The sequence below is a fragment of the Meriones unguiculatus genome, chromosome 1 (genome assembly GCF_030254825.1).
Source record: "Meriones unguiculatus strain TT.TT164.6M chromosome 1, Bangor_MerUng_6.1, whole genome shotgun sequence".
Lineage (NCBI taxonomy): Eukaryota > Metazoa > Chordata > Mammalia > Rodentia > Muridae > Meriones > Meriones unguiculatus.
Genome location: NC_083349.1, coordinates 80,176,428 through 80,187,886, shown reverse-complemented (window position 1 = coordinate 80,187,886; position 11,459 = coordinate 80,176,428). Strand labels below are relative to the sequence as shown.

Below are 11,459 nucleotides of genomic sequence, written 5' to 3'. Positions count from 1 at the left end.
AGGGCAACAGCAACTATTTCACTCTTCTTGGAGGAACAATTCAGAGAAGGCTCTAAAGGCCCTTGCTTTCCTGCCTGGGACATCTCCCACCTGTCCAAAGGCCATGGTGGCAGGCAGGGAGCAGGCACTGGGCACTCTGGAAGTCATGGTCTGCTGCTCCTGGTCTCAGGAGCATCCTTGCAGGACTGTGAGAGGCACAGTCCCATAGCGTGGGCACAGTGGCCAGTCCCTTGGTATCTTTGTTCCTTACAAGGAAGTCCTTCCCTTCCCCTTCAGTCTTCCCCAAAAGAACCATCTGGAGGGTCCTGTGTCCTTCAGTCTTCCCCAAAAGAACCATCTGGAGGGTCCTGTGTCCTGTCTGCTTTCTGCACTCTTGGCACCAGCTGCTCCAGACTTGTAGGTCTCCACAGAGGCAGGGAGCCTGTGGGCCAGCTTTCTAGGCAAAGGCAGGCGGTTACTGCAACTTAGCTTGGCTGGAAATCCCCAGCTCCTTTCTTCACTGCCACGCCCATGCAACCCTGTCCCAAGTTCCCATCTAGGCTCACCAAATCAGGTACCTGATTCTCTCCAGAGACAGCTAGCTCCACATAGCAAGGAGCTTCCCAACATCACTGAAGGTAGAGACAGAAGTCCCTGAAATGGCAGGGACTGAGTTTCCCCAAAGCCTCCCAGTATCCTCCAGGGTTCATGATGTCCTGATACACCATGGCTTCCTTCCACCCCTCCCCCATTGCAGTCTTCCTCCAAAGGCTGCACCATAAATGGTGGGAGCAGCACTGCCCTGTGACCCATCACACACATGGGTCCTTTCCACCCATTACAGCCCTGCCTACCTCTGTTTCCACTGTGCAAATGCTGACAGCATGTTCTAAGGTAGGCACTGTTTGCCCGATAAGTTCAACAGGATGTGGAAAGGAGTTGGACAAACTGCTCACTGACCTTTCTGGGCCTGGCCAGTGACTAATTCAGACAACAGCCAGTTACAGGAGGTAGTAAAGTCAAGGGTAGTCACATCAGCAGCTGGTGGGTCCCCAGAGGCTGAGCAGCCTGCACTGGTGCTACCCTCTACAGGGGCAACACCTGTCCAGGTGCTGCTTATAACTCCGGTTGCTTTCTCTGGGCCTGGAAGTTTATGGAGGGAGAGGGAAGGCCTCATGCAGGCAACCTGGAATTTCCTGTTCTAGTAGAAGGAGGTCTCTCCTGCCACCAAGCAGAGATGCCCATGAGCTACCTGATAGCTAGGAAACACACTGAGGCACAGTTGAGATGTCTGTCGCTTGTGTCCTTCAAGCAGTCTGTGACCTTGGGGCAAGGAGGAAGGGGCTCACCTTCCAGGCCTGTTCCAACTCCGTAACATGGCTTCCACTGGAAACCAGCAGTGTCAAAGTTCTTCTGATGCTGTGAGCCTAGACTTCTCACCCAGCTCATGACCTTCAAAGGCTTCTTTAACACCTCACCTTTCCCAAGTGAGAAAGGAAGGAGAGGAAAACCTAGGGGCACAAAGTTCTGCACTGGCAGAAGGGAACTTGGACCTGGGCTCTGGAGCCCCCAAACCCTGCCCAGGCACAGGCTATAAGACTGAACTCAAACTCCCCAGGAGACTAGGAGCTCTCAGGAGGATCCCGAAAAGTGCAAGTCCTTGCAGACCAGCTGCTGTCCACTTAAGTGGACACAATCACTGACCAGACCAGGACTGGTCAGCCTGACTGGAGAATCTTCTTCTCTTCTTCCATGACTTGAAGGCAACTCTGTCCCTTTCTTGGTCCCTTCTCCAACCCCCTCCTCAGGACGGATGGCTCTACTTGCCAGCCTTGGCCCTCACCATTAACACTACTGCCTGAATTAGCTCAGAGGGGAAGGAGGGTGCTTGAACACTGAGGCAGCTAGCCCAGCCTCCAGGCTGGAGGGCTGTGTGGGAATGAAGGGGCGAAGCAGGGTGTCAGCGGAGTGGGGACAGATCCATCCTCCACCCAACACTACTGAACCCCAGGGGGCACGGGGCGAGGAGCTACAGATGAGTGAGCCTCACTTGGAGCTGGGAGCTGAGCGGTCAGGGTGGAGGAAGGTGGAGGCAGTGTAGTTCTGGAAGAGAGGCTGCAGGAACATGCCGATGGTGCCAAAGACACAGACGAAGACAAAGATCCAGAGGAACAGGCGGTCGATCACCATAGCAACATATTTCCAGTCCTCCCTCACCTGGATGGAGGAAATGAAGTTGGCCTAGATATCAGTCTCATGATGCGGAAAGGGGCAGGAGATTCCCTGCCACATACTCCACTCCTCTCCCTCAGCAAACCCAGAACAACCTTTCCCAGCTCTGACCCTGCCTGCTTTAAAAGCCTCTCCTGCCCTCACAGCCTACTCAAACCTACCCATAACAAAGAGAAGCCTACTTCCTATTGCCTCCCACACACCAAAATTCAGATTTAATAAAAATTCCAACACGTGTTTTTAGTTCTCTCGCTTCCTTTAAAAATAAAAAAAACCAAAAACCTGATAAACTCCTATGTATATTTCAAAGCCCTAATTGCCTAATTGTTTATTCACTAAACAATTGAAGGCATTCCCACTCCTTTTGTTTTCTCAGCACTTGCCATCTCACAGTACTTACACTAGGCCATATAGTTTCATCTGGATGTTTAACCCTCCACCAAACTGCAAACTCCTGCATGAGAGGAACCCTAGCATCTGAGACAGTGCTCAGTAATCGAGAGCTGCTGCCTCTGAGGCTCTGCTTTCATGATAGCTTGAGGCACCCCTCCAAAAGCATCACTCCTGCTCAGAGGCCCAGAGGGTGGAGCCCACATGTTAAAACATCAGTCAGAAATCTAATAACGGCCCATGGGCTTTGAGAACCATCTACAGTTTCTCTTCAAGACTGAGTCTGGTCTTTGTACGTTTCTCTGGGGCCCAGCCAGTTCACAGGATAGGGAGAAGGCGACTGTGCAACTTATGTAGCTGACAACCAAACTCACTCACTGAAGTCACAGTTGGGCTTGCAACATGCCCAGCACCCTGCAACGCATGGGGCACAGCCAAGTGTAGAGCACTCTTTGGAAGACAGACAATAAACCAAAGAGTACACCTTGAGAGGGAGTGGAGGACAGGAGAGACAGAAGGAGGACAGGAGGGGCAGAGTGGCCCGGAAAAGCTTACCCAGAAGATGACAGTTAGAGCAAGATGGGAAGGAAGGAAGCCCTGTTTCAGGTCCATGCTCAAGACATGGTCAGGCAAAGCCAGCAGAAAAGCCCTCACCTGGCCTGTCCCCTTCAAACTGTTTATCCTATGAAAGGCAACACTGAGGAAGGGCACCAATGAGGCTTGAAACTAAATGCAACCTGGGATCTTAGGTCTAAGGATGGTGATCCTAAGAATGTTGTTACCAGGACAACTGGAAAAGATTGAGTGTGGACTGTATGGTGGTAAGTGTCGATGCTGTTTCCAGAATTTGCTCTTTGGACCCAGGCACTTCGTTGTTGTTATCTCGGTTGGTTGTTGGTTGCAGTGGGGGCTCGGGATCTTTTACATGCTAACTATGACTCTACCACTGAGCCACATTCCCAGCTCTGAAGCTGAGTCACTAGACACCATCCCTATTCTTCAGGAGAGACACACTGAAGTGTTTGCAATAAAAGGTTACATGTTTAACTGTTAAATAACAGAGAAAAGTTAATAACAATAACAGATTTTTTGGTTTTGTTCTTAGGAAAAAAAAAAGAGAAAAGAGAAAGCTTAATATTGTTAGCTTAATGAGATTTAAAATCACCATGGAAACAGACCTGAGCAAGTCTATGGAGGAATTTTTCTAGATTAGATTAATTGAGATAGGCAGCGCTATTCCAGGTATTAGGGTCCCAGAAGAGAAGAGAAAAGAAAAAAGTTAACTGAACATCAGCAGTCACCATTCCCTGCTTCCTGACTGTAGGAGAGAGGACCCACCAGCTCCTGCTACTACCTTCCCCACTATAAACTCAAATTATGCACAGAACAAACCCTGCTTCCCCCAGTCTTCTTTTGTCAGGATTTTTGTAACAACAATGCTGTCACAATGAGAAAAGTAACTAATACAAAAGTTGCTCCAGGTGGAGGAACCCAGATGTGAAGCCTGGAGGGCAGGAGAGAGCTGGCTTGCTTGAGACAACTGAGTGATGAGTCAGTGACCCAAGCAAGGGGACAGTGTCACCAGCCTGGGGACACAGGCTATTTAACTGTAGCATAGAAGCTGAACGGAGGGCCAGTTGGGAGAGAATGCCCTGGTCTACACAGGAGCCGATAGGGGCCCAAGGACCAGGGTGTTAGTGTGAAGGGGATAGGAAAAGGACAAAGCAGGGAATCTCTGCAGAGGTGTTGCTCACAAAGCCAGGCTTTTGATGACTTCAATGATGGGGAGTAAGAAAGAGTGGGAAAGGATCACCTCAGGCTTCAGTCTGAACTGCCCAGCCCATAGTGATGCCCTTTACTACTGGGCAGAGAAAGTAGGGGCAAGTTGGGCCAGGTTGGGGGTGTAGATCTGGTTTGGGGATGTGTTGCGTTCTAGATGCCTCTGAGGCATCCAAGTAGGTCACTGCACTTTCAGCACCTGCCTTGACATGTAGGCTTAGACGCTGTACTGCAGCAGCTGCTGAGTCCTCCAATGAGCTCCAGCTGCCTCGCCTTCAATCTCAGCCTCTCTCCTTTCCCCTGAGCTGGAAGGTGCACTCCGTCTTAGGCTTCTCTGCTATCCAGGGAAAGGATGTCTGAGCTCAGCTCCCAACACAAACCACAGTGCCTGCCTCCATCCTTTCCCAGCAGGAATGTCAGAGTCCCAGAGGAAACCTTGCTGGTCACTATGGCAACAGCTGAGCCTTGGCTTAGAACATTGATCTCATAGCAGGCCAGATGGTCCTTAAAATAGGGGGCAGGATGCTAACCCAGTGCACCTTCCCCCAAGTCCTGGCTCAATCTCAAGGAATATCCTTCTGGGAAGACTGCAGAAAAGGCCAGACGCTCCATGTGCAGGAAGAGGGGGAGAGGAATCTAGGGAGCCTCGCCCTCTACCCACCCCATCTTTATAAATATTTCATTAGACTTTTTTCAAGGCCCAGGACAGTAGGAATGGGATATTGATTTTAAATTCTGCTCTCTCCACTGGGATCAGCCCCATGGAACCTCTAAACTTTCCTTTCTCATCACTGTCCTCAATTTTGCCTGCTCTGTGGCCCACAAGGACTCATCTTCATTTGCACCAAGAGCAGTGCATTAACAACTTGGATGTGCTCATGTGAACTACAGGGGGAAACTCGGTGACACCTTCAAACCCAAAAGAACCTTTCCCTCCTTTTCCTGATGATGCTCCAGCTGACTCTTCCTCAGGGAACCACAAGGTCATCTGGTACAGGCTCAAGGAAGTCAAGCAAGTCTACCCTACAGAGTTCATCTCACTCACGCTGCCTCTCCCCTGTGTCCTTGCTTTGTGACCCTCAGTGACACCTACCCCCAGCACACAGGGGCCCCTGCTCCCAGCATGCCTTTCTCACACCTGGTACTCACACTCTGGTCGTCATCCTCGCTTCGCATATGGTCTGCAATGAAGCGTACGCCATCCACTGCCTCCCGGAGGCCGCAGCTGCATGGCCCCACCGAGCGCCCGGGGCCGGCTCCAGGTGTGGGCTCAGCCCGGAACGCCCCAGCCAAGCCTTGCACTGATGCGGGGTTGACAAAGCAGGTGCATGGGTCAGCCGCAGGGCCCTCACGGAAGAAAAGTGTCCCTGCGCCCTCACGCTCGCGCTGGCGCCTCCTCAAGCGCAGGCGCTGCCGTGCACAGCGGTGGCGTGGCTGCTGCAGGAAGAGCAGGGTGGGCAGCTTCTCCAGGAAGACCACCTTGACCCAGGGTGCCATGGTGTGCGTGGTGGGCGAGCGGTGGTGCACATTGAGCACACACACGCTAGTGACGATGGAGAAGGTGACTAGCACCATGGTAAACATGAGGTACTTTCCCACCAGTGGTACGTCAAGGGAGGTGGGAGGCACGATCTTGGAGATGAGCAGCAGGAAGACTGTGAGCGCCAGCAGCACAGAGATGCAGAGTGTCATCTTCTCCCCACAGTCTGACGGCAGGTAGAAGACCAGGATGGCCAGCGAGGTGATGAGTACGCAGGGGATGATGAGGTTGATGGTGTAGAAAAGCGGTTTGCGACGAATGATGAAGTCATAGGTGATGTCCACGTAGGTGGAGTCATCTGGGTTCTCGTTGCGCCGGCCTGGCAGTGCAATGATGTCCCACTCCCCACTGGGTGTGAAGTCGTCCAGGCTGGCCACGTCACTTTTGAGTACCAGGTCGATCTCGGTGCGGTCGTAGGTCCAGGATCGAAACTTCATGGTGCAGTTCTGCTGGTCAAATGGGAAGTGCTTCACCTCAATCTTGCATGCGCTCTTATAGATGGCAGGTGGTAACCAAAAGATGCTGCCGTCATAGGAGACCACAGCGTTGGAGTAGAAGGATACCTCGTACATGCCGTCCGCACTGCCAAGGAATGGAGCAGTTAGTCTTGGCTTAAGCGTCTCCAGCCCATTCAGCAACCCAGAAGAAGAGCCCAGGCTGAGCGTGAACTTCTACTACATCGAGCTTGCCCAGAACGGGGCTGAGGATGGAGATATGCATAGTTTGGGGATAAGAATGGGTGTAAGAATGGGATAAGAATGGGTGTCCTGCTCAGGAGACGTGTGTGTCCCAACAGAGGTAGAAGAGAATGATGCAGGGTCGGGGTGGGAGGAGGTGCTGGCATGGGGACCTGTCCCACATAGAGGTGAGGGAGCCAGAGAGGCCAGAGCAAGGAGCCTCAAGCAATGAAGGGGTGCAGGCGCAATCCTATCGGTTAAGAGTTTTGTACCTTAGGTAAGAAGACTCACTGAAGGAGACAGAACAGAATCTCGGTGAAACTCAGTCACCACCCAGCCTTCCAGAAGTGCCCATCCTTGAATCAAGCTGGGCACTGAGAACTGCCAGTCTTTAACGTCCCTACCCCAGCTCCAAATGCTGTCAATCTAAGTAGCTGGGAGGGGCTAGTCAAGGACCAGGTCACCATGCTGTCCACACTGCACTCCGCTAGTTGGGTCTGTCTGCCTACATCCTGCTGGGGGAAAGGGCCCTCCCTCTCACAACAGCATGTTCCTGCTGTATTCCCACCATGATGTCATCCCCTCCCAAGCACACCTGTGGTCCTCTCTGACTTTCCTATTGCTCCAGGGTCACCTACTTGTTGTATAGAACCACATCTGGGAGCCAGATGTGTTTAGAAGGGAGCCGGACTTTCTTCATATTGTCGAAGTCCTCAGGTTTCCATGTGAGGCGGTAATCTTCCCACTCCTGGGGAAGAGAGAGAGAACAAGGCAGTACTAACCTCTAGCCCTCAAAAGGGCCCAAAGCCAAAGAAAGGGACAAAAGAAAACTCCTCTGGCTAGTCAGCCTTCTCTACACAGTGACTTCTCTGCCTAGACATAGGTCACATGACAATGCATCTTCATTTAGTTTGCACAGCTAAGCCAGGTTATTAGACTTTACATTTTACAGATGTGAAAATGAATCTTGGGAGTGTTTAATACATTTAAAATCACAGAATTGAACAGGTATGAAAGTAAATCCCTTTAGTCCCAGTCCTACTAAGGCAGAGACAGGCAGATCTCTGTGAGTTCAAGATCAGCCTGTTCCACACAGTGAGTACCGGGTCAGGACTGCACAGTGAGAGTACACTCTAAATTAATTAATCACAGTGCTGGTGAATGGCCCAAGCAGGGATTCATTTCAACCATTCAGAACTCCTCTCTGAAGGAGATGATAAGAGGGGAGGGACTTGGGAAGGCAAGAGCACTGACCTGGGTCAGCCAGACGTTGGTGGTCATGATCTGCTCCCGCTCATGCTGCAGGGAAACAGGGCAGCTGCTGAAAAGGTGCCTTCCCCACCAAGTCCTCAGATCTGTCACCACCCTATTAAGGTCCCTCCCACCCTGGAAGCACCTAAGGAGTAAACTCAAGTATTAAACCTTTCTGGCTGGGCTGACTTCTGTAGCTAGACAGAGACCCACACTCACCACACTGATGAGCTGAGCCAGTGATACCATGAGCTGCACAGTCACCAGCTCAGAGCCATTAGTAGCTGGGCGAATGAGTTTGTTGTAGCGAGAGGGATCCAGGAGATGCTCCACTAATCGCTCCTCTGTGTCGGTAGCCAAAACCCCTGGGCGAGGAAAGGCAGGAAATGAGTACGCAGAAGGGCTCAGAAAGGTCCACCTACTCAGGGAGTGGAGTCCCCGACCAACCAGCTTAGCCTGGAAGTCCTAACCTCTTACAGCCCTGTGCTTAAGGGTATTACACTATTTGGTTATGAACCCTGTGGTCCATCAAAGAGCTCCCTACCCAGGGACCACATTTTCCCCCCCTGGGATCCCGAGCTTCTGCCTCCGGGGCAGAAAGTCAACCACAGGCTGACTTTCACAGGTAAGACCCTCTCTGAGACCACACCACAACTCCAAGCAGCTCTAGAGAGACACCTCTAGACTAACCAGCCACTCTGCAAGGATTAATGGGGACCTGTTTTCCCCAAAAGGTCTCAAAAGGACAAGGCTTGAGATCTCTGCCCCCGTGGGTTGGAACAGAATTTTGGGGCTGCCTGGCCTGTGGGTGCAGGGACCCAGCCTCTTGTGCTGTCATTAAGGAGGGGAAAGTTCATTCTACTGTAGGGTGCCTGTACTGGCTCCTTTCCTCATCCCTCTCCTTCTGTGACTCTGCACAAGCGCCGGCTTTGAGCTCCCCGCAGAGTGCCTCCTTCACCCTCAGTCTGGCATGCCCTCCTCTTCCAAGTTTTCTGTCCCATCCTACAAGAAGTGGGAAGTCAGTGCTCTCCTCTTCCAGCCTTGTCCCTCTCTGTAGAGTGAACCAAATCAGGGCCCCAATGAGGAGGGTGGGAAATGACAGGAGCTTAGAGGACGGTGTTAACCCAGGTCATAAGAAGTCCGACACTATCTCAACCCTCTTGTCATCTCAGGATCCTCTCCTTCCGTCCTCTTTGTGCTCATTTGCTTCCTCCCTACAATAAATAGTCAGGTTTCCACCTCTCCCTAGCCTGTGGTCTGCGCCTGCGCCTGGGGCTTCCTTTCAGATCAGTTTTCCAGATGCTGGGTGCCCATCCTGGAGTCTCTCCCCCACCCCCCACCCCCACCCCCGCAGGCTCCTCCGCCGCTAGAGAATTCCTCGGTTCGCCTTTGTCCCGGCAGGGGTGACAGAGCTTGGCGTCTTGATCCACTAGCTGAGGCAGTGGAGCCAGGCAGGCCAGTTCTTACCTGAGCACAGCCAAAGGAGGGCGAAGCCGAGCAGCAACACCGTAGAGCTGGAGCGCCAGGCCATGCCGTCAGCATAGCGCGTGGCCTCGCTGACACCAGGGCTGCGGAAGGAGCGCTGTCCGTGGTGCTGAAGCCGCGCAGCCGCCTGCACCCAGGTGGGGCTTGCGGCCCCCAGGGCTGAAGCGCTCACTGCGCGGCAGTTCCTGGAACCCGAGGAGGACCTGGCTTCTCGCCCGTCCTGCCTGCTCTTCCAGGGAACACAACTGGGACTGCAAGGGGAGGAAGTCTCCGCCCCGGAGGCGGAAGCGCGGAATCCCAGGGAAAAAAAGGTGGTCCCTGGATAGGGTGCTCTTTGATGGACCTGCCTAGGTGGGGTGTGAATGAGGCGAAAGCGACCCACTGCTCGGAGTTCTAAATGCCTCCAAATTGGGGCATGACCTAGAGAGGTTTGAGCACGGCTGGGAGGGAGCAGGAGTGGAGGAAGACAAGTAGGTCAGGGCTGTCTTTGAGTGTGAGGTGAGTTGAGGGCGTTTCTGTCCTCTTTTACGTTCTTGCCCAAGCAAACTAATGATTCTGCTCTTCTGGAAAGCTAAGGATGCGGCAGAGAGTATAAATGTTAAGACCTTGGACAAAGAAGCAGGAAGCAGGGAGCTAGCTAGTTTTAAAAAGTAAATTGCTTCGGAGTTTTGGAATCCAGTTCCTTCACTGGCCTCTTAAGCTCCAACAGGGCCAGGATCTCTAGGGGAATCTAAGCTAGGAAGGTGTAGACTCCTGAAGAGAAGGTAGCCTTGAAGGTTCTGAGATATGCATAAACAACGGATATCAGTGGTCCCTTCCACTGTGGTCGTCGTCTGTGTTCTGGGGAGATCAGGGGACCATTTCACAAAGAATGAAGCTAACACAAAAGAGAGCAAAGATGAGAGAGGTGTCAAAATTCAATGACATCTTTGATCTTGAAAGCCCTGAACTTTTAGCTACTGAGCCCATAAAGGACCTCTTTTTTCTTAGTGGATCAGTGGTCACTTTCAACCACAAAGATTCCTGTCTGAAGCAGACTTAGCAGATAGTAAGGCTTCGTTTCATTTCATCAATGCCTGCTTCTCGGGTCCACGCTCCAGCTATTGGTAATGTCTTTAAGATCCTTGAATATTTAACCCCTCCCAGCCCTTGGCCTTTTAAACATGTAGTTCTTGTTAGCTCCTTTATCACCCCATTGCACCTAACCATCTTCTGCTTAAACTTGAGTGTATTCAGGAATTTCAGATCCTCAGGGAAGCCATGACTGACTAAAGATTGAGTTAGGTACCTTGTTCAACTCTTCTGGAATGAAATCCTTGTATAGTAGCCAGTGCCTTTCTAACTAGAATATGAACTAGCAGAGGGCCTGGCTTAAAATGAGAGCTTAATGGTAAATGGTAATATATGACAGACATATCTTGGGCATAAGCAGCTTATTTAACAAATGCCCAGATTTGAGGAATCCAGGGATAGCGATGCAGCTTGGTCACAGAGTGCTTGCCTAGCAAAGAACTGAATTCAATCGCCAGCATTCGAGGAAAAGGGCATGGGGAAGAGCTTGAAGGGGAAAAGGCAGCAAAGCACAGGAAAGGTGCCAAGATGACAGGGAGGGAAGCAACCATAGTGCATGTGGGAGTGGATGTAAATCTAAACCACAGATGCAGGGCAGGGCATTGCAGGGTCTGGGCATGTGTAGTGATTTCTTCAGAAAGATCTGAACACCAGGAAGTGAAGCCTAGAAAGAAGCCAAGGAGTGTGAGCAGTCACACCACTTGGGGAAAGGCTGAAGGGTTAGATCTGTCTTCAACAATTTAGATCAACACATGTTGAGTATATCCTTTGAGCTCTGGATTGTTTGGAGCAGAGAAGGCAATGATCAAAAAGACTTAGTTTCAGTTATTAAAGAGACCACACTGATAGCAGATTACTAGACACTGTGATGACTGCTCTAGGAAAGACACAGATGGAAACTGGAAGCTGGGAGCAGGAAAGACAACAGGGCCTGGAAAGGACAGAAATGAAAGTGGAGATGAATCACAGGACAAGGCTAGATTACAGGTATTCCACACTCCCAAGATAGCATCTCCAGTAGATGCAACATAGTTGAGGAAGGCTGGCAGTGTCTT

The 11,459-nt window shown here is 51.5% G+C and overlaps 1 protein-coding gene across 2 annotated transcripts; it reads right to left on the bottom strand.

Annotated features, from left to right (window-relative positions):
* Positions 1–347: 347 nt before the first annotated feature.
* Chrnb2 (cholinergic receptor nicotinic beta 2 subunit) lies at positions 348–9,767 on the bottom strand. Of its 2 annotated transcripts, XM_021658704.2 has the most exons (6): positions 9,316–9,764; positions 8,068–8,213; positions 7,852–7,896; positions 7,236–7,345; positions 5,530–6,502; positions 348–2,196 (listed from the first exon to the last, which is right to left on the bottom strand). In XM_021658704.2, the coding sequence occupies exons 1-6, from the start codon at positions 9,377–9,379 to the stop codon at positions 2,026–2,028; spliced, it is 1,509 nt and encodes a 502-aa protein (XP_021514379.1). In that variant the 5' UTR covers positions 9,380–9,764; the 3' UTR covers positions 348–2,025. The 2 variants fall into 2 exon arrangements, with proteins under 2 accessions (XP_021514379.1, XP_060248195.1); XM_060392212.1 differs by lacking the exon at positions 7,852–7,896 and having other exon boundaries at positions 9,316–9,767.
* Positions 9,768–11,459: the final 1,692 nt, after the last annotated feature.